We start from the raw sequence: 26,678 nt of genomic DNA, 5'->3' as shown, positions 1-26,678 counted from the left end.
GTTAATTAAAGCAAGATTATCTGATTACTGCGCTTAATTAAACACAAAGGCCTGTCTGGAGAAAGAGCCACCTCTTCTGTGAACCCCAGAGGATGAGGAATTTTTCTCTCCCGATAAATACATACCCCTATTTTTCCCCGTCAGCCGGGGTAGAAGGCAGCAGAAACAGCAATGGCAGCGGCCACAGGAGGATGGGAATGCTCATTAACATAATATCTGAGTTTTGTAATTAACAACTGGACAGGCATACCTCGCTGTATTGTGTTCACAGTTTTGCACCATCAGATAGCACGTATCTTACCAATTGGAGGTTTGTCAAGCAAGTTGATCAATCGGTGTCATTTATCCAACAGCATTTGCTCTGTGTCTCTGTGTTGCATTTTGGTAATTCTTGCAATATTTCAAGCTTTCTTCTTTCTATTATATTTGTTATGGTGATCGGTGATCTTTGATATTACTATCATAATTATTCTGGGGCACCACGGGTAACACGTCCATATAAGATGGTGAACTTAATCAGTAAATGTTGCGTGTATTCTGATTGCTCCATTGACCAGCTGTTCCCCCATCTCTCTCCCTCTCCTCGAGCCTCCCTGTTCCCCGAGACATAACAATATTGAAATGAGGCCCATTCATAACCTTACAGTGGCCTCTAAGTGTCCAAGGGAATGGAAAAGTCACACGTCTCTCAGTTTTAATCGAAAGCTAGGCATGATTCAGCGTAGTGAGGAAGGCACGTCAAAAGCTCCAAGGGGCTAAAACCTGGGCCTCTTGTGCCAAACACTTAGGCATATGGTGGACACAAAGGAAGAGATCTCGAAGGAAATGACAAGTGCTACTTGGCGAACACACGAATGCTAAGGAAAGAAAACAGCCTTCTTGTGGATCTGGAGAGAGTGTGCATGGTCTGGATGGAAGCTCAAACCTGGCACAACAGTCCCTGAAGCCAGAGCTGAGCCCAGAGCAAGGCCCTAACTGCCTTCCATTCTGCGAAGGCTGAGAGAGGGGAGGCGGCTGCAGAAGGAACATCTGAAGCTAGCCGAGGTTGGCTCACAAGGTCTAAGGAAAGAAGCCATCCCCATAACACAGAAGTGCAAGGCGAGGCAGCAGGTGCTCACGCAGAAGTGGCAATGAGTTCTCCAGAAGAGCCAGCCAAGCTCATCCATGAAGGTGGCTGCACTCAACAATGATTTTCAGTGTTGACGTAAGAGCCTGCTATCGGAGAACTTTCATAGCTGCAGAGGAGAAGTCAGTGCCTGGCCTCCAGGCTGCAAAGGACAGGCTGACTCTCTTGTGAGGGGCTAATGCAGCTGGTGTCTCTGAGTGGAAGCCAGTGCTCACTTACCGTTCTGAAAATCCTAGGGCCCCGAAGCATGACGCTAAATTGACTCTGTCCGTGCTCCGTAAACGCAATGACAAAGCCCGATGACAGCACAGTTTACTGAATTTGTTTACGACACAGTTCACTAAATATCTGTTTACAACACAGTTTACTGAATATCTGAGGCCCACAGTTGAGACCTGCTGCTCAAGAAAAAGAAAGATGCCTTTCAGAATATCACTGCTCATTGGCCATGCACCTGGTCACCCGAAAGCTCGGACGGAGTGGAGATGTAGGAGATGAATGTTGTTTTCATGCCTGTGAACACAACATCCATTCCATAGCCCATGAACCAAGAAGTCATTTCAACTTTCAGGCCTTATTATTTAAGAAATCCATCTGAAAGGCTAGAGCTGCTGTAAATAGTGCATCCTCTGATGGGTCTGGGCAAAGTAAACTGGAAACCTTCTGGAAAGCGTTCACCATTCTAGATAGCATTAAGAATATTCCTGATTCACGGGAGAGGTCAAAACAGCACTGCTAACAGAGCGTGGAAGAGGTTGATTCCAACCTTCACGGAAGACTTGGAGAGGGTTCAAGACTTCAGTGGAGGAAGTAGCTGCAGATGGGGTGGGAACAGCAAGAGAACTAGAATTAGACGTGGAGCCTGAAGATGGGACTGAATTGCTAGAAACTCGTGATAAAACTTGAACCGATGAGGAATTGCTTCTCGTGGACGAGCAAAGGAGGCGGTGTCTGGAGATGGAAGTTTCCTCCTGGTGAGGACTCTGTGAAGACTGTTGACACGACGGCAGAGCATTCAGAACGTCCCACGCACTTGGTCGATAAAGCAGCAGCAGGGCTCGAGAGGACAGACTCCAATCTTGAAAGAAGTTCTGCTGTGGGGAAAATGCTATCCGACACCATCATCGCCTGCTACAGAGAAGTCGTTTGTGAAAGGGAGAGTCCATTGACGTGACAAACGTCGTGTTGTCTTATTTTAAGAAACTGACGTAGCCTCCCCATCCTTCAGTGACCACCCCCTGATCGGTCAGCAGCCATCAGCATGGAGGCGAGACCTTCCACCGGCAAAAAGAGGTTGACTCGCTGAGAGCTCAGACAATGGTTAGCATTACTAGCAATAAAGTATTTTTTAAGAAAGATATGTACTTAATTATGCTTTTTAGAGACAATGCTATTGCCCATTTAATAGAATACAGTATAGTGCAGACATAACTTTAATGTGCAACTGGAAAGCCGAGAAATGAATTTGACTTGCTTTGTTGAGATGCTTTATCGCAGCGGTCTGGAACCGAACCCGAAAATCTCCGAGGCATGCCTGTGGGAGCGTGCGTGATAAGGATCCTTAGCCCTTCGGTTACGTCCTAAGTTGTTCGTCACCCCTTTGAGTGGGAGACGGGAGGCTGCAGGGATTTGGGTACGTGGGCTGAGCTCACAGCACGTGAATTCCAACCCTCCATTTGCTCCCTTGCAACAGTGAGATTTGGAGCAAGATTTCTTAACTTCTCGTCTGTGTTTCTTTGTGAATAAACCTGGGTTGATGTCAGGTTAATGAGATGACACAAATGTGTCTTCATTCAGAGCCCCTGGCACCTAGAAGGAGCTCAAGAAAATTAGCTTTATTAGCGTTGGTATCTACTTGGTACCCAGAGAAACCCCAGGAGACAGACGTGGTCCCACGTGATGGAACAGGAATCCGAGGCCCACAGCTGATTCAAGCACAGACGGCCTAACCCTGTTCTTAGAGCCGTGCCTCAAGCAGAGTCTGTCCTTGGCATCCCCAGACAGCCCTATCCAGAGCCTAGCCCCGCTTTCCTTCTCCCGTTCCAAGTCCTTGGGCTTGGCCCAGCACAGCTCAGAGCAGGGGTGCCTGCACCAAGGACAAGTGATGCAGCCAGGAGGCAAGGAGGGACCATAAATTCCTTGTCTATTTTCTTTAGGTCTACATCCCTGGGGCTGGCATACAGTTGGTGCTCAATAAATGTTGAGGGGGCACCCGGGTGGCTCAGTCAGTTAAGCATGCAACTAGATTTTGGCTCAGGTCATGATCTCAGGGTCATGAGATCAAGCCCTGCACTGGGTTCCTGGGTGTGGAGCCTGCTTGAGATTCTCTCTCTCCTTCTCCCTCTGCCCCAACCCCCCCCAACTCACACACGCACAACCTCTCTCTCTCTCTCAAAAAAATAAATAAATAAAATAAATAGTAAATGATTGTTGAGAATAGCTAACCATAACATCAAGGCTGGAGCAGACATATTAACCCTACTTGGTCCTATCTCAGCCCGGACTGTGACTCACAGAGGGTCGGTAACTGATTGACGTCCCATAGCAGATAAGTAATAGAGCCAGTCTTCAGATTCGAATTCAGATTTGAATCCCTCCAAAGCCTGTATTTGTATTTCCTACACTACCATGGTTCTCTGACATTTAGCAGGGGGAGGGTGGTGCAGGTCACTCACCTGTAAAAATTACTGGCAACAACCACTCTTAATATTAAAATTGCATAAGGATTATCATTCAACACTCAGCATCGAACCAAAAAATGCCTACTGAGTGTCATATCCCATGGCAGTAAGCCCTGAAATTTCTGAGCACTGTCCTTGGAACACGTTTGCAATGTAAAGAGTCAAGAACTTCTGAGTTAGAAGGAACCTCTGGGATTATCTGACCCACTTTGCTCCTTATGCAGATGGGGAATGTAGAGGTCTGCGGAGAGAAGTATCTTACCCAAACTTATAGTGAAGTCCAGGCTTAGGCCTCAGGTGCCTTCCAGCTCTTTCTAACTGCACAAGTAATCTATGAATTCTTCCTCCCTTCGAGAACTTAAAATATAACAGAAAAGGCTAAAATCCTCTTTTTTTGGAGAGAGAGAGAGAGAGTACACACGTGTGCAAGAAAGGGGTGGAGGAGGGGGAGGGGCAGAGAGAGAGAGAAGAAGAGAGAATTGAAAGCAGACTCCACGCCCAGCACAGAGCCTGACATGGGGCTCGATCTCATGACCCTGAGATCATGACTTGAGCCAAAATCAAGAACTCAGGTGGCCCAAAGCTAAAATCCTCTTAACAACACCCCCAATCGCAGCTCCCTTCCCAAAGTTATCCACCACCTTCAGTTCAGGGCACCCCCTTCCACATCTTTCTCCATGGATTTTTAAACATGTATGTACCTGTAACAAATATAGAACATATTTGTGGGCTTTTAAAAGATGTAAATGATACGACGCTCCATGATGTGCCTTACACACTACAAAAATTCTTACTATGTGCTTCTTTCCCTCTACAATATATTGTGGCAATCTTTCCTTACTGGCCTAGGTCGGTCTCATTTTTTTCAAGTCCTGCAAAAGATCTTCACATCATGCGGTTTATTTCATTAAAGTCTTCTTTCCCTTTCAGCTGTTTTCCAGGTATTTGCTCTGAGCCTGTAAGCCTTTAAAACACACACACGCACTCTTACGCATGTGGGCAAATGATTTGGTGGGTCCAAGGGCGTTTGCGTTAAACTTGACTGGATGCTACCAGATTGTCCCTGTGTCCTTTCTGCTAGCAGATTGGACAGTAGGAGAGGACGACACACCTATATCCCCAGCCCCGTGCTACCTGGCACCTCGTAGGGCTTAATAAATGAGTCTCTTGGACATTCTGAATTTGACTGAGAAAGAAGGTCACTTTAAAAACAGAAGAGAGAGAGAAAGCAGTCTTCTGCCAAAAAAAATAAAGCATTCCCTGCATTATTTATAAGGGGCCGTCAACCCAAGAGAAATACACCTAAAGCCTTATGATTTACAGTCCAGGAACCATGCAGCTGCCGCTGATAAATGCAAGAGCTTCTGGAGATGGGGACACTAAATTACCTTCGCGGCCCCCAGAGAAGAAGTTTATGGGCTTGGCAGTGGCAGTCACACTTGGCTTAGGAATCTCTCCTAACCTCTGGCTGCAGGTGGTATCAGGGCCGTCCGGGGACGGGTACGCGCACCTCGGCCCCCGCCGTGTGCCTGGCCTCTCTGCCTCTGCCCTTCCTGGCCCAGTGTGAAAGTGGGGGGCCTCTCCCCACTTCCTTCTTTTTTTTTTTTTAAAGATTTTNTTTTATTTATTTATTTGACAGAGATAGAGACAGCCAGCGAGAGAGGGAACACAAGCAGGGGGAGTGGGAGAGGAAGAAGCAGGCTCACAGCAGAGGAGCCTGACGTGGGGCTCGATCCCATAATGCCGGGATCACGCCCTGAGCCGAAGGCAGACGCTTAACCGCTGTGCCACCCAGGCGCCCCCTCCCCACTTCCTTCTTGTCTTCACCGTACATCAGGCTTTCCCTGCTTCACTGTAGACCCCCTCCTCACCTTGCAATCCCCCCAAGGTCTTCGTTTTCCTCCCCTTTGGAGCCAGGCTTCTCCAAAGTGGGGCTCCACACCCACCATCTGTACTCACACTCCTCCCATTCCTGCCACCCAGAGCCTGGCCCCCACCACTTGTTGAAACTTTCCTCGCCATGTCAGCGGCTTCCGAAGGGACAAATTGGGGGACGTTCTCCAGTCTTGATCTTTCTCTGGACTTCTCCCCCGCGTTGGCAAACCCATCGAACACTTCTCTGTTCACTCAGCCTCGTAGACGTTTCTGCTCCTTGGAGCTCCTCAGACCTCTCTTTTCTGGTCTTTTCCTTCCCACCACTACCCCCCAAATGCGGGGGTCAGGGGCCGCGGGGTGCTGCCCTCACCTGGCTGTTTTGCTCTCTACCTGATCCCCAATGATCCTCTTGTGATTTTTAACTCCCCTACTGTAAGTGGGCAGCCCCCAAATGGAGACCTCCAGCTCTTACGTTCTCCCAGGTTTTAAATGGAGATAGTGTATCTAATTGTCTGCCAACTGCGTGTCTCTCCGGTGTCTTAACTCAGCATATCCAGGAGGGAGTTCCTGCCTCCCCATCCACTCTGTGTTATTAGTATCATTTGGTGGTTCTGTCGTTCATAAAGCCGCCCAAACCAGGTCTTCTCAGACTAGCATCCCCTCTCTTTCATCCTCATAATCAACAGATCCCCACATCTTATTTATTCTCCCCCCCCAACACCCTTAGCTCTCTCTGCTTCTCTCCATCCCTACCGCCAACACCCATAAGTCAGGCTACCATCATTTCTGTCCTCCACGCTGACAAAGACCGTCCTCCCTTGGTCCGCCCTCTACACTTCAGCCAGGATGATCCCTTTAAAAAGAAAGTCCGGCTGCAGTGGCTTCCCATCTCCTCCCGCGAGTCAGCAAACTCCTGCCTACAGGCCAGATCTGGTCCTTGATATATTTTTGTAAATTAAGTTTTATTGGAAACCAGCCACACTCACGTTTTTGGTTTTGATTTTCCATATTGTTTATGATTGTCTCTGCGTTGGGAAGGCAGACCTGAGTAGTTGCCACGGAGACCAGATGGCCTCTAGGCCACAAATAATTGCCGTGTGCCCTTTACAGGAAAACTTTGGTGATCTCTGCCCTCCATGATAGAACAGGATGGAATTCTAGTACCTTCGTAGGCTTACAGTGCTCTGCATGATCTGGCTTCTGCCTGCCTTTCTGGTCTCATTCCCTCCATCCAGGGATTCAAAAATGATCATGGGGATTTGATCCCTCAGCAACCTCTCTGCCCTACTCTTCTCTACATTGGCTTTTTTCTGAGGTAGCAAGATGGCGGCCAAGATCTTCCAGCTCATGCCTGGACTGCTCAGAGTCCAAAAGTAAAGAGAGGGCTTCAATCTTCTAAACAGTTGCACGAAAATCCTGAGCTTGACTTTCATTGGCCCAAAGGGAGTCACATGTCTGTTCTGAACCAATCAGAACGGATAAGGGGATTGAAGGCGTCTCTTACCTAGGCTTAAATTGGTGCCCTCCCCTGGTTCTGGGAGATGGGATTATTCCTGCCCAAACCACAGGAACACTGCGGGAGGAAGGGTTTCCCCAAAGGATAAGGGGTGCCTTACCCAAAGCAGAATAATAGTGAGTAGATAAAAATCAAATAAGCAAAGCAAAAGTTTTCCACCAAGGGGAAGGTTGAATTATGGGAGTGGACAAAATTATGCATACAGAGTCTAGGGATGGGAGGGTAGACAAGGGAAAGGAGAAGACAGTAAGAAAAGAGAAAACGTATTCAAGTGTTTGAGGTCCCATTGAGTAGCCTTGGGAAGCCCAAAGAAAATTGTGTGTGTGTCCTGGTCAGAGACTTTATTTATCCCTCAATTTCAATGACCAATCTATCATCACACAATTAGTGATGCTGTCGTTTGAATTTATTACCAAACATGGCTCTCCACTGTTGCTATTGGACTTGTACCATATTGCAGTGTGAGCATGGAGATTATTGTATAAATTATTCTCACTCACATAATCATCGTGATTTTAATTACTGTGTAATCTTCGCTAATTACTGTTGTATGTATCATTTGCTTTGGTGCCGATTTAACACAACCGCTGTTCGTTTGGCTAAACGATGACATTACAACTTTTCCTTTTTCTGGGGGAAAATTTGCTTTCCGTAAACATTTGCAGCCCCATACTCTCGGCTTGCCGTTCTTGGTTTAAAAAAGAACAAGATTTAGACACCAACTTCCTTTCACCCCCCTTGATTTTTATGTGGGACGAGGCTGGCTTGAATTAGTAAAAAGGTCTAAATTACAGGGTATTGTTTTTAAAATAAAGTTGCATTCCTTTCAAGGAAGGGCAATTAGTCTACCAGGGAAGTGAAGGCAAGGATGGGTCACATGAGGCCTGCTTAAATGATTAGATAAGATGAGTTTGTAATTAGTTCATTAATTATGCAAATGTGAATGGATGGTACTTAGTGCTAGAAACAGGTCGTTCTCGAAGTAGGTTAAGCATTCACCGCTAATCTTATTTCAATAGTACATTTATTTACTGGTCTCTGCATTCTTAGACGGGGAGCTCAGGGTCATTTTAATCCTGAAGATACTTAAGGAACAGGGCTCTCATGAATATGGTTTTATGTCTTCCTGGGACAAAGGGCTGCTATTCAGTTTTAACAGTCTTAGGAAGATTAGTGGAAACTGAAAGCATGGAAATGTCAATACAAATACATTTACCACAGACCCCAGGCCTGAGCAAGTGGAACCGGAAGTCTGGCTCTGTCCAGGATTCAGCCTGGGAGCCAACGTGACTCTTGGACAGGTTTCCATGGGAAGGAGGGCTGTTTTCTACCTAAAACTCCAGGTGTTGGCTGCTATCTGTGGCTCTCTCAGGAATTTTGAGTCTCATCTAATTTAGCTGCAAGTTTGTGTAAAAAGCATTTGGATTAAACGTTGATGGTTCAGAACATTCTTTTAGAATCTGTGGCTCTCTGAGCTCTATTTTTGGTGAGGTAGACCTATCATTGAAACACACATCCAGGAAAGTACATCATTATGAAATTTTCAAAAGTTGGTCCTACCTATGTAATTACTACCAAAAGCAAAACCAGATCATCGTAGGTGCCCCTAAAACCTTCTTGATCCTGTTCAAGTCATGACCTCTTCCTTCCTCAAAGGTAACCACCATCCTGACTTCTAACGCTATGAATTAGATATGACTGGGGTTTTTTTTGTTTGTTTTTTTTTTTGGTTTTTTTAGTTCTATATAAGAGAAAGTATCCAGTAGTACTCTTTGGCATCTGGCTTCTTTCTTTTATGTGGGTTTTTTTTTTTAAGATTTATTTATTATATTTTAGAGAGAGAGAGCCTGAGAAGGAGGGGCAGAGGGAGAGGGAGAGAGATTCCCAAGCAGACTCTGAGCTGAACTCGGAGCAGGACACAGGGCTGAAGTCATGACCTGAGCTGAAACCGAGAGTCAGATGCTTAACCGACTACACCACCCGGGCACCCCTTTTAATATTATGTTTACAAGCTTCATTCACATTGTTGCATGTAGGGGACATTCCCTTGTTTTCTTTGCTCCATAGTCCATAACTGTGGTTCTCAACTGGGGGCAGTTTTGCTCCCCCCTCTCTGCCAGGAGATAGTTGATCGTGTCTGGAGACACTGTTGGTCATCATAACAGAGACAGGTGCTACTGTAGAAGACCAGGGTGGTGCTAAGCATCGTACGATGCACAGGACTGACCGCACAGAATTATCTGGGCCAAAATGTCAATTACGCCACCACTGAGAAAACCTGATCTCTAATGCTCCACTGTAGGAATATATTATAATGGGGGCGCCTGGGTGGCACAGCAGTTAAGCATCTGCTTTCGGCTCAGGGCATGATCCCGGCGTTATGGGATCGAGCCCCACATCAGGCTCCCGCTATGAGCCTGCTTCTTCCTCTCCCACTCCCCCTGCTTGTGTTCCCTCTCTCGCTGGCTGTCTCTATCTCTGTCAAATACATAAATAAATAAAATCTTTAAAAAACAAAAAAGGAATATATTATAATGATTTATTCATTCGGTTAATAATAGACATTTTAGATTGTTTCTATTTTTTTTTTTAAAGATTTGTTAGTAAGGAGGGCATGGATAGCATGGTGCACTGGGTGTTATATGCAATTAATGAATCATCGAACTTTACATCAGAAACCAGGGATGTACTGTATGGTGACTAACATAATATAATAAAAAAACATTTAAAAAAAGATTTGCTTATTAGAGAGAGAGAAAGAGAGAGAGCAGGGGAGTGGGGGCAGGGGCAGAGGGAGAGGAATCTTGCTCTGCATTTTTGCTTACACTTGGTTTTGTCATTTTTTAAAAAATGTTAGCTATTTTGCTCGATATTGGTAGGGTCACATTTTTGGTTTTAAGTTGCACGTTCCTGATAAAGAAACTTTTTTGTGTGCTTATATATCCATTGGGATATCCTTTTTGATGCAATGTCTGATCCAGTCTTTTGCCCATTATGTTTTTTCTTCTGGGTTGTCTCTCTTTTTTTTTTTTTATTAATTTGCAGGAATCCTTGATATATTCTAGATATAAGTCTTCTTGAGTAAGTGGAGTCACTCCATTTGATGGAATGCCTTTTTCACTCTTACGGTTTATTCTGAGGAGTTCTTAATTTTAATATAACTGAACTTACGCTATTTTTCCTTTATTGTTGGTGCTTTTTCTATTCCACTGAAGATTTATTTGCCTACTCCCAAATTAGGAAAACATCCCCCTATGTTTTCTTACAAACACTGTATTGATTTAACTTTTATATCTAGATATACAATTCATCAGGAATTCATATTTATGGTGTGAGGTAGGGGTTAAGATTCATTGGCATATGACTATCAAACTAGCCTTGTGTATGTATTTTAAAAGAAGTCATATTTTTCACGTTTACCACCGTTATCATCTTCTATTACATCAAGTGATTTTATATATATTCTAGACCCTGTTCTATTTCATTTTCCTGCTTGTCCATCTTTGAGCTGATTTAACATTGCCTTAATTAATGTAGCTTTGTATGTAAGTCTTGATATCCGAATGTGTATGTTCCTTGGATTAGTTCTTCTTCCCCAAGATCAGCAAATGACTCCAGAGGAAAGATGCTATGGTGATGGGCTGACCTCAACATACTTCCTTCTTTTCAAAATTTGACCCTTCAAGTCCTGGCTGCTTTGGTGCCCTCCAATGCCTGTAAATTTAAAGTTAGCTTTTTAGTTTTTCTATGTGGAGATTTTCTCTGGAAAATCTAGTCTATCTGAAAAAGCTAATCTATCATAGTGAGAAATTGAATGCTGAGCTAGACTTTTTACTCCCTTTGCTAAGTAAACATTTCTTCCTTATTTCCCATGCCTAAGAGGATACGAAGGTTCACTCAAATTTCCTTCCAGTCATAACATGGTGAATCTACTTTCCCTTTTAGACTTTAAGTTCTGTACTGCGAGGGCTATTGATCTCTGTATTGATGGCATCTGGGATCATGGATTCAGTAAATGACTCTGGATGGATGTAAGGAGGGGTGGCTGGCTGGCTGGCTGGCTGGCTGGATAATTTCCATTCACTGAAAACTGCATTTTCATGAGGAACTGGGTGCTTTTATGACTAAGTCTGAGATTTTTTTTATGGTTATTTTCATTGCACCACGTTCCACTGAAGCAATGTCTGAAAAGTGAAGAAATGCATTGAAAATTTATTTAAATATGTTGAACCCAAGTTGAATCTCCAATCCAATTAGAATTTTAATCCCTTTACGTATCCAGTTTGTTCTTTCAAAACATTGTGGGAATTGTAACAAAAGGTAAAGAAGTATAGGAGCGCCTGGGTGGCTCAGTCAGTTAAACATCTGACCCTTTCTTTCAGCTCAGGTCATGATCTCAGGGCTGTGAGATCGAGCCCCATGTCGAGCTCTGTGTTCAGGGCGGAGTCTGCTTGAGATTCTCTCTCTTTCTCTCTCTGTCCCTCCCCCCCTTCTCTCTCTAAAAAAGAAAAAGGAAAAGAAGAAGGTAGAGAGTACGCAATCAGTACTTTTACTGTCTAATCAGAGTATGACCTGAGATATTCTCTTTCCTTCGCTGTCGTTCCAGGTGTAGAATGAGGTGTTCAAGCCAGCTGGACTTTCAGCTCCCTTTCCATTCTGATATTCTGGAAGTTGATGGAATTCTGTAGCAATGAAACCAGGCTTTTGGCTTGGGTTTAGACATGAAGCATTCACTCCAGATTGTGTGCCAGAATTTGGCTTGAAATCTATTGTTTTTAAGCTTGGAGACATAGGATTGGCTGACTGAGAAGCAGGGCTGCTGGGGTCTAAATGAACCAGCCAGAGGAGTCAGATGGAGCCCTTTCGTTCATTCTTTCTATGTTTCCACACCCCCTCCCCCGCTGCTCCATTCCTTCATTCCTTCCATCCCGTAAACTTTCCTTCTAGATACCGGGGATTCATAGAAGAACTGTCCAATCTAGATCATAACAGTCCTGTTGTAGGTTACAAATAAGTCAACAAGCAATTGCAGTAAACAGTAATGGGAGAGTCCAGGGGCTGTGGAAGCCAAAGGAGACACCTCACCCAGCCTGGGAGGTGGGGGAAGGCTTTCTGGAGGAGGCTACCGTTGGGCCCATAAGTTGAAAACATCATGACGGTTTTCCTTAAAATAGTTTCCCATCTTTCTCCTAAGAAGAAGGACATTTCTTAACTACCATAGCACTCGCGCACCGAAGAAAATCAACACGCGCATAAGATCATCCAAGATCCCAACATCCGTATTACCCCCAATATCCTAAAATTGTCCGTATCACTGTATACTCTTAAAGATATTTGTTGTATTTGGTTGTTTTGTTTCTTGAATTTCTCTCTTTAAATAAAAAATAGTAGAATGTATTGGGGGGGAAGTTTTTAGAAGGATTACAGAAAAATTAAACAGGAAGTACCTATATACCCCCTCTCTTCCCACACACAGTTTTCCCTCTTTTATTCACATCTTTGGTTAGCCTTTATTCCCCTTGAAACTAGAATGGTCCCCTCACCTCCCCCTCATCTCACTGAAATGTGTGTGTGTGTGTGTGTGTGTGTGTGTGTGTGTGTGTGTGTGTGTTTAATAGAGTTCAGGGGTAGTTCTGGTGGTCAACTGCATTTAAAAACTGCTGGTCCTAGTACCTAGTATTTAGAACCCAGTAGAATGTATGGGTGAGGCCAAGGAAAAATCTAGAACCTTCTGATGCACAGAAGGTAGGCAGACAGGCATCTACTGAGGGAGGGTCACTGGATTGCTTTTGCCCAAGTGTCAAAGACTCAGCACCCACTTAAGATCAGGGTGAACAGCAAGGAAGACTTGGGAGGTATCTTGTCCCATAGAAACCAATATATTATCAAGAATATATTTACAGAGTCTGTTTCCTGACTCAAGCCTTTGTACCTTCCGGCCAGGAGTAACCAGGCTCACCGTGGTCGAGCATGCTTCTTCGGTTGTCCCATCCCATGGCTTCCTCCTTGCTTCGAGTCTTCCAGCTGGGTGGCCTTGCTCAGCCTTGGATTCCTTGCCTGTGAGATTTAGATTATCAGCCCTTGCTTGCCAAGGGTTTGGATATTGAATAAGCTCATAACTGGCAGGGGAGAGGGAAGGATGGGGATCTCCTCCCGGTGCTTCCTCGACATCCCTGCCCAAACCCTACCACCCTTCCAAAAGCCTCACTCAACCCCACCAACGTCCTCCAGAAAGGCCAAGCATCCAGGCTCCGGTACCTCTCTCCCTTGCCAACCTCCTGTTGCACTTAGTCTGAGGCTCAGTTTACCCAGAACTTTTTGCCCTGCTGACCCTTCTTCATGGGTTTACCCAGTCTCCACTCCTCCTGTGTGCTCTCCAGGAGGGTAAGGCAGCCCATGTTCTTGCAGCATCGTACACGGTCAGACCGAGAGGAGAGCCTGGGCCCTAAACATCCTCGGCAAGCCCACATGCCTCTCCGAGCCTCGGTTTCCTCATCTGTAAAATAGGACAGTAAAGGGCAGGAGAGGAGAGCAGTTAGGAGGCATGGATCCCGGAGCTGGACTCCTTGGCTTACATCCATGTTCTCCCATTGATTGTAAAGCAAATTACATATCCTTCTGAGCCACATCTGTGAAACAGGAAGATTACGATAGTGGATTATAATAGAGGACTATTGCGAAGATAAAATCAAGGAATGTCTGCAAAGTGTAAAGGCACAAAATACAGCAGGGATTATGCAGAATTCAGCTGCACCCCGAAGGGGCTTAATCAATGTCTCACTTTCCTACCACATCACGCAGTCTCGGACACCATAACAATGTCTACTACAGATTATCCGTTGTCCTGTTGGCCTTGGTCACACACCTTCAGGTCATCTTAAAGGCACATCTGGTTTCCCATCCCGGCCCTTGCCAGTGTTAGAACGTCCATACATTTTTAATTTCCTCTTGAATTTCAGGGTGCAGATGAAGAACGGGGGTGACAGCACATCTCGGGGGATGATTCACGGTGTCATTAAGTCCGCCTCCAGTTTTCTGTAGCTACTGTTGGCCCAGGCTCTGCCCAGACAGACTCAGACTTGGGAATTATTTTTGCTGTGTAATAATGCGGGGGCCGGTGAATCCCATGTCTCTCCTTGACTTGGATCTCTCCTTTTTGGTTCACTATGCCTCAGCGGACGTTGAAATATATGGACATGTAGATAGGAGTTCAGCCAGCCGAGGTTTCCACTCACCTTTCTGCCTGGAGGGCATGGGATGTTGTGGAAGGGAAAGGCATGACGTGCGGATCTGGCCCACCGGGGTTCAAATCCAGGCTCTGCCACTTAGCAGTGTGACCTTGGGGGAATGGCTTCTCACGAGTGGGATTCAGTTTCCTCATCCGTAAGATGGGGCAAGGATTCTGACCCTGATGAGATCATGCATACAAATTGCGTGTGTAGAGACATGCCTTTTCCATTCTTCACCTGATATTCATGGAACATTCATGGTAAAATGATGGAGCCGCGTTCACAGGACAGCCTGGCAGGGGCAGGGGTAGGGTTCATGCTGAGACACGTGTCTTGGCAGCTGGTTCATTCTGCTGCCCAACGGACTGCTTCTATATCCTCGTCCTTTTCCTGTGCTGCTCAGAGCAGGCTCATATATGGCAACTGTATGTTCTTGAACCTCTGCCCTCGTCTGGAGACTTCTCTACCTCTGATGGGCAGGGCTATTAAAGCAAAACAATAGGGGGCGCCTGGGTGGCTCAGTCCTTCAAGAGTCTGCCTTCAGCTCAGGTCATGATCCCGGGGTCCTGAGATTGAGCCCCATATCCGGCTCCCTGCTCAGTGGAGAGCCTGCTTCTCCCTCTCTCTCTGCTTCTCCCCCTGCTTGTGCTCTCTCCCTCTCTCTCTGTCAAATAAATAAATAAAAACCTAGGGCGCCTGGGTGGCTCGGTCAGTTAAGCATCTGCCTTCAGCGCAGGTCATGATCCTGGCATCCTGGGATCAAGTCCCACATCAGGCTCCTTGCTCAGTGGGAAATCTGCTTCTCCCTCTACCCTTCATCCTGCTTGTGCGAGATCTCTTATTCTCTCGCTCACTCTCTCAAATAAAATTTAAAAAAATCTTTAAAAAAATAAATTTAAAAAATCTAAAGAAAATTTTAAAAAAGGAAAACCATCAAACGAGCATTAAGATTTTTAAATTATTCCTCTTCAGATAGACTAAAGGCCAGACAGCAGAAGTTCCCAAGATGTTGCTGGAGTCTCTCCTTGGAGTAACAGGGTGTCCCCGCCTAGCTTTTGTCCATACTTGTCTCCCAGTGAAACTTCTATGCATTAGCGCTCGCCCCGGCCAAGGTTCCGGGAGGCAGGCTCAGTGACATCTTGATCGTCTGCCAGCCATCCATCATGCGACACTGAGGGAGGAGAGTTCTATCTGAGTCAAGCCGTCCAGTAAGGACAGCTGGGGGGAAAAAATGAGTCTTCCCAGGCCCCTGGATGATAACAGCAGGCTGGTTTGAAATGTCCAAAGCTGGGTCAGAAATGGAGAGGATCACCTGCCTCAAGGGCAGAACTGGGACGACCCCCGCCCCCAGAAGTCTGCAAGAGGGTGTCTGCGTGTACGTGACATTCTGCGGTGTGCACGCGGAAAGGAGTGGATGCAAGCAACTTCGTACTTGGAGTGGAAATGCCGGCATCGCAGGGATGTGGGTGCATTTCTGAATGGCAAAATCAGGAGACAGTACTCAGCCACGACTTCTTTCTTTCTCTCTGGGTGCCCTACCCTTCCCTTCCCCATGTCATCTGCTTCCCTTCGCTCTACCCCTTCCTCCTTCTCCTCCTTGTCCGTCCCGTCCAGCTCCCTAGGGGTCAACACAGCTTGGCTTGTGCTTCTGTTTCAAGCCCACTGGCTGAGGCTCTGAACGCACCAGACAACTCAAGGAAAGTGGGACCCAGCCTACCCACACCCCCCCCCAGAACACCAGGCCCTTGGGCCCCTCGGCAGAGCTCAGTGACCACCGGGCTGGGACGTTTTGGCTTGTACACCTTATGGAAGGAAGCTTACTGCTCCTGNTATGGAAGTGAGCTTTACTGCTCCTGGTGGGCCTCGGGGAAGGCAGTCAGATCTGTTGGGTCTGGTGGTGTTGGGGGTCCCCATGGGGTTGGTCCCAGTAAGCCTGTGTCCTGGACACCAGCTTTCACCACCTGGGGCCTCCAGACCCCCACTCCCAGGCTGGTGATGGCTTCCTGTGCCCCCCTGTCCATCCCACCTTGGGTCAAAGACAAGGAAGGCAGACCTTCCACTGCCAGCCTGTGCCCCTTCTGTGTCACCCCCTCCCTACCTTAGCCCTCAGGCACCCTCTTCTTCCCCTCTCCTCTCCAGCCCCCCACCCATTCTCACTGCAGCTGTTCACTTGCCTGCTTCCTTTCTTCCCGCTTCCCTTGGACCCTCCTCCCCTTCCCGTTCTGCTAGGTCCTCTTCCTTGTGAACCTGTTTCCAAGCTAAACTTGACTCAGTTCAACCAAATTTACTGAGCAGCTGCTGTGTGCTGGGCTCAGTGCCAAGACAGAGGGTGCAGGGATGACAGCCTGCACGGTCTCGACAGCAGGGCTGGGGGGTAGGGGTTCCCCCACCTCGTCTCCTTCTGCTTTTCTCTACTTCCCCTTCCTCTTCCTCCCCTCCTTTCCCCCTTCCTCCTCCTTTCCTTCCACTTCCGCCTCCTCCTTTGCTCCTCCTTCCCTTCCTCCTTCTTCTTCTCCCCTTCCTTCTCCTCCCCCTTTCCTCCTCCTCCCGTCTCCTCCTCCCCTGTCTCCTTCTTCTTCTTCCCTTACTCCTCCTTCCCTTTTCCTCCTCCCCACCTCCCTCCTCCCCACCTTCCTCTGTCTCCCTTCTTCCTCCTCCTAAATTCTCTTCCTTCCCTCTCCCCATGCCCTGTCCTGGCATCCACAGCCGGCGCTCGAGCTGGGAGCTAGAGTGATTGGGACGGCAGCATCCCAGGAGACTCAGGGACGGGTGCCCCGACGCCACCATCCCCACATGGCAGGTGATGGATGTGACTGAGCCCCTGAGACATATTCATCACGCCCACCTCCCTTCAGGGCCAAGGCAGGGCAGAAATGACTTTTGTTGGCTCCGGTGGCAGCCCACTGCCCCTGGCAACTCCAAAATGTTTATTAAAAAAAAAACAAAAAAAACCCCAAAGGTAAAGCAAAGAGCGAGAAGGCCACCTTGCCATGGGCTCAGGGAGGGATGCCAAGGCAATGATATTGACGACACAGCTTCAGGTCCTCATAAAGGGGTCACTCCAGCTCACATCCAGGGGTGACAGATGGAAGGTGACAGCCAAGAAACGGGAAAGGAGGCAGACACTCTGGGCAAATTGTGTGGCTGCTGGCTTAGCACATGGGGACCAAGCCTTCCGTGAGCCACCAGGTCACCTGCTCACTCGTTCTTCCGCTCCTCCGTCCTGCAGCTGGAACTGAGGCTTTCGTGGCCTCCAGCAATGGGTTAGGCTCAAGACGCAAAGACTCCTGGAAGGCTTCACGATCACCACAGTTAGTTGCAATGATGCACAGCCATTAGTTATCGGTTCTTAATTCTTCATCTCACCACCGTTATTTGAGGACCTAGGTGCCAGGCACTGTGCCCCAGGCTTTTCTTTCATTCCTGTGACTTCCCCACGTGTCAGCAACCATGACCGGGCTCTTCTCTTCCACACCAGAAGCTGGAAGGGCTCGGCACGGGGAGACCCGGGTGGCTAGAGCGCGGTGAACAAGAGGGAAGCTCAAGGCAGGGGCTGGGAAGGGCGTGGGGAGCGTGCCTCCGCCAGAGAAGGACCGATGATGGGGAAGAGAGTGGGTAATGGAGGTAGCTTACCTATACCACCACCTTGACCCTGTGGTCCCCCCACCCCCACCACAACCTTGACCCTCCACCTAGTTGCCCAAGGGCAGGAGAAGCAGATGAACACAGCCAGCCCTGTGCCTACCACTCATGGAACTCTTGAACCGAGCATCATTGCCATGGTGACCTCCCATGGATCTGGGGTCCAGGGAAGCTCCTGCCAACCCCAGAAGAGAGGGGCTTATGGGATGGTTGCGCCTTTGACCTCAGGACCTCAGGAAGCCAGGGTCGCAGTCCCCTACCCATGTGCTTAGAAAAGACCCTGATTCCCATTCCCCTGCCTGTACCTTCCTCCCCCTCTGGGTATCTCCATCAGGGACCATTGACTTGGCTTCCTTAACAGATTCAAAAGCCCTTTGGGCCACTGTGGTCCTCTCTTTTCCTTCTAAACTGTCCCTTGTGGTTGGTGTGGAAATGGTGACATCACGCCGCCGTGGGCAAGAAGCCTTCCTCAGAGCCTTGTACCAGGATCCACCCACCCCCCTCCCCCCGCTGTAAAGGGGGCTGAATCCCATGCTCCCAGTTAGAGCTACAGTGTAGAGAAGCGGAATAATGACTAGAAACCTGCATAAACGTGGCCCTTGGCCATAGTCAGCTTCCAGCCCCTGGCTTGTCTGCTTGCCAAGGCTCTGACGTTCATACCCCTTTTGCTTTTTCATAAATTATAACTTTGCCATGGGTGGGCAGGGGGTCATTTCTCTTAGGGGGAGGACAAATAGATTTTATTTATTCAAGGAACGGTGGATGGACTCCGGTCTCTCTCCTGTAAAGATGCCCTTTATTTTATAGTCTATAATTTCTCCTCGCTGTGAGGCTCCTACTTTTCAGAGGGGGAGTGTTTTTGGCTCAGTTTCTGCAAAATGCTTCTGCATGAGAACCAAGCCTGGTATAGTCCCAGAATAGAAGCCGTCTGTCCTCTTGTGTATAGACTTGGTTTCATGTCGATTTTATGAAAATCTTTTCCTTTGGGGGGAGGGACCGTGTTTTTATCTCCAGCCCATAAACCAGAGCATCCCACTGAGACACATTTGGGTCACTGACTCTCAGAAGCCCTGCTTGGTGGGACCCTCCTCTGGGCTTGGCCCTAAATAGATACCCTGCCGCGGGTCCCCCTCAAGTCTCCCAAGAAGCAAACGACTTATTTCGCAGCAGGCCCTGGGACGGTAGGTCCTATCCTGTCAGATATGATGGCTTGTGACTCTAAAGTCACCCGTCCTAACTGCCGTTTTAATCCTCTCACACGTACTTAGCTGGGTTTAATTGTATGCAGAAATTGCGTTTCAGAAAGCAACAAGAAATCATTTACATGGCTTGGATGTGTGCGTTAAATCATTCGGTTCATTTGAGAGTGCGGCAGGGATGGTGTGTCCTAAGAAAAATAGTATTAGCGCCTGTGCCTAGTGGCACTCACACCCACTGCACGGACGGTATGAATTACGTGGTTTCTACTGACCGCCTGTGTCTTCTTGGTGCAGGATGAACGACGAGGCCAGGGACGCAGAGATGTCCCAACCGGCGTCGGCCCTGAGCAGAGCCCGGACCGCGCAGAGCCAGACCTCAGGGGACAAGTCTGTTTCTCCCCTCTGCCTCCGCCGGCAGAAGTATTACCATCTGGGGGACGGTGACGAGTGCAGCGGGCAGAGAAAACCCACAGAGAGATTGGGGGCACGGTCTCCTTCCCCGGCTTCTCGGAGTGCAGACACGTCCCCGGTGTCCAGGGAAAAGCTGCCCAGCCCCTCGGCGGCCCTGTCGGAGTTTGTGGAAGGTCTCCGGAGGAAGAGAGCTCAGAGGGGCCAGGGGTCCCCTCTGGGCCTGGAGGACTGGCCCACACTGCCCATTTACCAGACCACCGGGGCTTCCACGCTGCGGAGGGCCAGGGCGGGCAGCGACGAGAGACACCTCTCACTGGGGTTTGGGACAAAGTCGGCCCTGGAACCGGAGGGCGCCTCCGGGATGTCGTCCGGGCTCCTGCGGTCCACCAGCCTGAAATGCCTCTCCCCCCAGAGCGCCGAGAGCACCACCCCGCTGCCTGAGAGGCGGAAGACCCGGTTCAGCTCCTGCGAGTCCCTCTTCGAATCGGGGCAGAGCTCCGGGAGAAAACTGAGCTCCCCGAGCTCCTCCAGGTCCATGCTCTTGTCGCCCACGCTGAGGCCTCGGAGGCGCTGTCTGGAGTCCTCCCTCGACGACACGGGCTGTCCAGACCTCGGGAAGGAGCCTCTCGTCTTCCAGAACCGCCAGTTTGCCCGCCTCATGGAGGAACCTCTGGACAGCGATCCTTTCACCTGGAGGGTCCCAAGCCTCCACTACGAACGCAAGACCAAAGTGGATTTCGATGACTTCCTCCCAGCCATCCGGAAGCCTGAGTCTCCCGTGTCCTTGGCCAGAGCGGCCAAAGAGGGTCAAGACACTTCGCAGCATTCACGCATCCACTTTGAGACGGAGGAGGCCGACCGGACCTTTCTCTCGGGGGTCAAGACCATTTTGAAAAAGAGTCCGGAGTCCAAGGAGGACCCCGCTCACCTCTCTGACTCGTCCTCCTCCTCCAGCTCCATCGTGTCCTTCAAAAGTGCCGACAGCATCAAGAGCCGACCCCGAATCCCGCGGCTGGAGGGCGATGGTGGCGAGCGAACGTCCCCCGAGCACAGAGAGCCGGGGGCGGGGAGCAAAGATGAGGATGTTGAGAGCATAATGAAGAAATATCTCCAGAAGTAGGAGCCAGTGCAGGTAAAGGCAGCCGGTGGGGACTGTTCTTGTGGACTGAAAACCAAATAGTCCACCCGGGTCTGGCAGCCTGGAGAAAACCTGTTGCTGCCGCTGCCTTCCAGGCTGCGAGTGATTTCTCTAGAGATGACGGGTTTTAGAGGTTTTTGAGGAAATAATGAGTTGCCGGGTGCAAAGCGCTCTGGTAGGTGCCTCTGATTCCTTAGCACTTTAAAACACGGACCCATTGGAAAGCCAGAGGGTTCCGTAGCCAAAGAAGGTGCTGGGCTCTTGGTTTCCCCACCCTTGTCTTGTCTTTCCAGGGCTTCATTCCTCCTGGTGCCAGAGGAGCCGTGGTGGCCTTCTGTCCACGTAATGATGGCAGATCTTGTCGGGTAGGCTCAGGCCAGGGAAGAAGGGGCCTGGGGTAGAGTGGAGTTCAACTCTTGCCTTAAATATCCAGAGAGAAACTGAGGCTGCAGGTGGGGGTGGGGGGCAAAGACAAAGGTCCCAGAACAGCAATGGGAGAAGCAGGGCTTCCGTCTGCCCTCTCTCCTACCCCAGAGCGAAGCCTGGAAATTCTCCGGGCTGAAGGTAGGAAGAGGAATCCAGCACCCATAATGGCTTACATTTGTCGGGCGTACATATCGAACAAGTCCGTATCCACAGGAACCCCAAAAGGCGGTTAGGATGACTTATTACCATTTCGCAGGTTGGCAAACAGAGTCAAAGAGGTTAAGTCACTTGTAGGAAGTCACCCAGGCAGAACAGCATTCGAAACTCCGGAATTGCCACTCGTGTCCGTAACACTTCTCCTTGGGTACCCGTTCCGAGCATGCGCAGAAATAAACTCAGAGCCTCCCCCATGACAGAGCTGGATTTTCAAAGAGGTCGCCTCCCTTGATGTCCCATACTGAGATAGCCCAGCCGTCTACGCTTAAAGGGATGTTGGAACTCCCCGACTCCAACCTCAGTGATAGAACAAATGAGGGAGCCCTCAAGATCAAGGCCCCCCAGGGAGTCTGCCGCCAACCCAGGCACCTGGACTCCCAGTTCGGTGCTCTTTGCCCTGAGGCAGGGCTGGCCCCTGCCAACCCCTCCCAGAGCACGTTTCAAGCCTTAGGGTGCAGGGCATTCCACTCCGTGGTTCCCGGATGAGAGGCAGAGCCAGTTAGGGGACGTTGGCACCTCCCTCCAGGTTCAGACACAAGGCAAACCCTCTGCCCAGTAATAACACCGCACGGCCTCCGCGAGTCTCTTCACCGCTGAACTCGAAGCCGCACGCAGGTGCACGGCCGGGGCCTTGCCTCGGTCCCCAGCCCTCCTTCCAGAGGCCTTCCTGGACCGCAACGAGCCACCCGGCCTCCACTTCCATAGACCTGCTGCTTCGAGAGGCACCCTCAGCCCATCAAAAAGCGATTGCCCCTTCCGAGGAGATGGGCTCGGACTGTATCAGAGCAAATTAATTTGACTTAACATGGCCTTCTCTCTGCTCTCAATTACCGGGAAGAGATGTGATATTCATTTACATTATTATGCTCTTGGGGACACAGAAAGCAGTTTCAAAGGCCAAGTAAAGGGCACACGTCCATAAGGAGAACAGTTCTTAGCAGAAGTCATCACAGAACATCTTGTCTCTGCCATTTTTTTTTTTAAACTCAAGTCCTTCCCCCTCCCAGCAGCGCTCACCGTGATAACAGCGTCTGCCAAAAAAATATTCTCCACCCTGACATCCACACTGGAGGCTTGAACTGAGCAATACAGCCCTGCTGCCAGCGAGGCAAATAATAATAATAATTGTTATTATTATTATTATTGTAAATTATTATTAGGGGATTCAGAACCAAGCAAGCCCCCCCCCAAGTTCGTTCCTTCCTTGTAATTGGCCATGAGACCTGGGCCAAGCACGTGTGTCCACAGCTAGAAAACGGGGCTGATAATACCACCCCCTAGATTAACACCGTGAGTTTGATGTGAATGCCAGAGATCCCCAGCCCGGTTGCCCTGCACTCAGCCCTTTGGCCCATCAGGAGCTGCGTCCCAAGTGTCTCTACATTCATTCCCCTTCTGCGGCCTATGCTCCTTCATTCCTCTGGCTGGTGTGTCTGTAGAACACCACCCGGGGATATGGGACGTCAGGGCCTCCGCCCCCCAAACACGGTTCTTTTTTTTTTTTTTTAAGTTTTTTTTTATTTATTCGAGAGAGATAGAGACAGCCAGCGAGAGAGGGAACACAAGCAGGGGGGAGAGGGAGAGGAAGAAGCAGGCTCATAGCAGAGGAGCCTGACGTGGGGCTCGATCCCATAACGCCAGGATCACGCCCTAGCCGAAGGCAGATGCTTAACCACTGTGCCACCCAAGCGCCCCCAAACACGCTTCTTGCATCCCATTGATCCACTCTGCCCTGCGTTTGTTTCCAGCCTCCTGAGACGTACTGCCCTCGAAGACTTCCCGACTCCGCAACCGTCTGGAGAAAGAGAGAGATCAGCCAGGCCTCCCCAGGGGCCCTCAGTCCAGAGCCAGCCAGCATGGCTGTGCTCGCGAGGCAAGAGGAGTCCAGCAGGAGGCACATCCCTCAGGCATGGGGATCCCAGCATGCTTGGTCTGTACAAAATAAAGTGATGGCTCCTTGGCATTCGTGCTTCCTCTCTGTTCTGTGACCGTGGGACTCTGGAGGGTTGACGGGGGCAGCCCGGGTAGAAGGGCTCCAAGGAATGGAATCAACCCAAAACGTTTGTAGTTTCAAGTGCACACTGTTATTTCTCTCCCCCTACATAACCCCACGCAATGGCCTTGCTCCTCTTCACTTGGCCTCGTCAACTCAAGTGCCACCTCCTCCAGGAAGTCTTCCCTGATACATCGAATGGAGATAAATGCTCATTCTCCATTCTCCTCTAATTCCCATATTTAACCTCTATCATAGTTCCCTTGTCTGCCTACATTGTGTACATATGTGTAGGCAAGCATTCAAGAAATCTGGATGGATGACTACATGAACAAACCCCTGAAAAAGTTAATAAGCTTACACACCTTGAATGTGTGTGACACACTGACACGAATGCATCCCCCCCGTGTGCACCAATATCAACGTTCAAGCACCTGTGAACATCGGCTCACAGCCCCCCAGTGAACACCTGCTGGCATACACAGTCCTGCCACGCCCACGCAAATACGCACCTGCGCCACTAACGACACTTGCCTAGGCACGTCTCTAGCTGGGATACCTGCTTCTTCAAACACCCTTCAAGTACTGGTCATACGAAAACTCTATCCCTCGGGCCCCTCCGGGATAGCTGATCGGAGCTCCCTCTGTGTGTCAGCTTGCTCAGCCTGCCATAACAAAACACCACAAACCGGGGAGTTTAACCCCAAACGTATCACCTTCTGGTTCTGGAGCTTAGAAGTCCAAGACCAAGGGGGTGTCAGTAGGCCTAGTTTCTTCGCAAGTCTCCCCTTGGCTCGTAGATGGCTGCCTTCTCCCTAGGCATTCCCATGGCCTTTCCTCTCTGCACACATCCCTGCTTGTCTCCCTGTGTGTCCAAATTTCCTCTTCGTATAAGGACACCAGTCGGATGGGATCGGGGCAATCCAAAGGGATTTGCTTCAAGACAATCACCCCTTTAAAGACCCCATCTGCAAATACAGTCACATTCGGAAGTAGTGGGCCTTCGGGCTTCCCCATGCACGTTTTGTAAGGATCATAATTCAGCTCATAACAGGTGCTCTGCAAAACTAGGTGGTGATTTAATTTGCTAATAGTGAGCATTATTCATGTAGTGGTCAGGGAAGTAGGTCCCAAGCTCCCAGCTTGGTCCCCAAATGAAAGCAGTTATGGAACTCGAGAAAAGATTCTCACTGCCTTCCTGGCGTGGGAGATCTGCAGACATTTTTAGGACCTGGAACCTGTGAGTTTCCAGGAGCTTCTCTTCCTGTGCCAGCAGGATTCCTCATTCAGCCGATATATGCAGAGCACCTGCTAAGTGCTTGGCACTGTTCCCCACGTGAGGGATCCACGGCGGGCAGGCAGAACCCCTCCTGCTCTTCTGGAAGGAACATCCTACCTGGGGAGACAGACAATAAGCAAGAAAATAAACATGTTATCAGAGAACGGGAAGTGCGATAAGGAAAAAGAAAGATGAAATTGTGTGTTCCCTGTTAAAGATTTACTGGACGTTTATTTTATGAAGTACATCTCGGGAAAGGAGAAACCTGTCGTTATTCTTCAATGGTGTGCAAGCGGTGCATCCAAAAAGGTTAAAGTCAAGTCCTAACAGCACAACTTCCCTCCCTGTTGTGCAGGAAACAGAAACCCCGAAGATGCTAGAAGTCAGTTTAACATCCTGGAGGATGACAACTGTCCCCTAGCCCCTCAGATCCCCCCAGTCAGCATAGACTGATGCAGAAGGTACTGACCCAGCTTGACCCTCCTGCTTGCAAGCCAACTGCAGAAATCCCCAGGGGGACCCTGGCGTCACATCAGCCTCTTGCTCAGCCCGGGACCCAGGGCAGTAAGCGGCACCCGAACTACCACTTTGGCGACACGGGTATCAAAATTGCTCAAGCCCTGGGCTCTGCCGTCCTCTCCCTGTGTGACCTCAGCCAGTTTCCTACTTTCTGGCCCCTCCTTCCCTCCTCTGGGCAATGGGTCTGGGACTCCTACCAGCCTGCCGGCGGCTTGTGAAGTCTGCACTCTCCCGAAGCGCTGAGCGCAGTGCCCAGCACATAGTCAGCTCGCAGTCCAAGGTGGCTCCATGGATCTTTGGGCTCAGAAGTACGGCCCTCTGATGCCCAGGGCTCCATCCACCTCCCTGCCCTTCGATGGCTGCCCTGCCAACATAACCAGTTATTTGAGGGGTGAGAGTGTGTTAAGTAGCCATCACAGACGGCTCCTCTTGTTTCTATGTCCCGAGGCCATTTTTAACAGCGTGCCCAGGTCTTAAAAGAACCCCAGAGTCTCAAGATGAGAAGAAAGACTTGAGGTCATTTTACAGGAAAGAGAGGGAAAAGATATGTCCAAAGGCAGATCAGAGTTTAAGACCTGGTTAAGGGGCGCCTGGGTGGCTCAGTCATTAAGCGTCTGCCTTTGGCTCAGGTCATGATCCCAGGGTCCTGGGATCGAGCCCCGCATCAGGCTCCCTGCTCAGCAGGAAGCCTGCTTCTCTCTCTTCCACTCCCCCTGCTTGTGTTCCCTCTCTCGCTGCCTCTCTCTCTGTCAAATAAATAAATTAATAAAATCTTAAAAAAAAAAATCAAAAAAAGACCCAGTTAACATTTTTTCATTCAATAAATATTTATGGGCCCTCCCACCACCCCACGTGCTGGGCCCTGTTGCAGCTGAGGCTGGGGTGGGCAGAGGGCTGCCTTCGTGCAGCTTAAGGCTTACGAGAGGAGAAAGGTCATAAACTTGGAGTTACACATCGGCCGTGCCCATGTCACCTGATGCCCTGTCCATCATCTGCCTGCGACGGGCCATCCTCCTGTGCCTGCACCATCCCTTCCCTGCCCAGACCCTCTGCAGGCCACCAGAGACCCAAGGCCCCTGGCTGACTGCACAGTTTAGGGCCGAGGAATGGAGGGTTTGTCATCTTTCCTAATCCCGAGGATCGTTAGATGGGAAGAAAAGGAGAAGGAAGACATTGCATCTGGGAGAGGCAGATAGATGCCAGAGGATGTCAGATAGAGCCATGGAAGGCTTTAGACGTGATTAATGGCTTAGCCAAGCTCCCGCTGTTGTCTTCATGGGATGATGGGCCGCCGAGGCTCTGTTCCCACCCCCCAGTCCCGGTTGCTTATTCACTTGTCAGTGCGGGCAGCTACCTTCAGAGCACGGTGACAGATGCTAAACGTTGGTCCTGGTGACAAGGTGAGGTGGCGACCCTGTCACCCTCTGT

General features: G+C 49.4%; 1 protein-coding gene across 1 annotated transcript in view; it reads left to right on the top strand.

Moving 5' to 3' along the window:
- The window catches only part of MYO18B (myosin XVIIIB), a 246,829-nt gene extending 223,414 nt beyond the window's left edge, over positions 1 to 23,415 (top strand). The window contains exons 42-43 of the mRNA XM_034638624.1: positions 19,563 to 20,811; positions 23,208 to 23,415. Of these exons, the coding sequence (XP_034494515.1) occupies positions 19,563 to 20,799 (1,237 nt within the window). The 3' untranslated portion in view covers positions 20,800 to 20,811; positions 23,208 to 23,415. The remainder of the gene's footprint in view (positions 1 to 19,562; positions 20,812 to 23,207) is intronic.
- The last annotated feature ends 3,263 nt before the right edge of the window (positions 23,416 to 26,678 follow it).

The sequence above is a fragment of the Ailuropoda melanoleuca genome, chromosome 12 (genome assembly GCF_002007445.2).
Source record: "Ailuropoda melanoleuca isolate Jingjing chromosome 12, ASM200744v2, whole genome shotgun sequence".
Classification (NCBI taxonomy): Eukaryota; Metazoa; Chordata; class Mammalia; order Carnivora; family Ursidae; genus Ailuropoda; species Ailuropoda melanoleuca.
The sequence above is the reverse complement of the archived record's forward strand: the minus strand, read 5'-3'. Positions and strand labels throughout refer to the sequence as shown.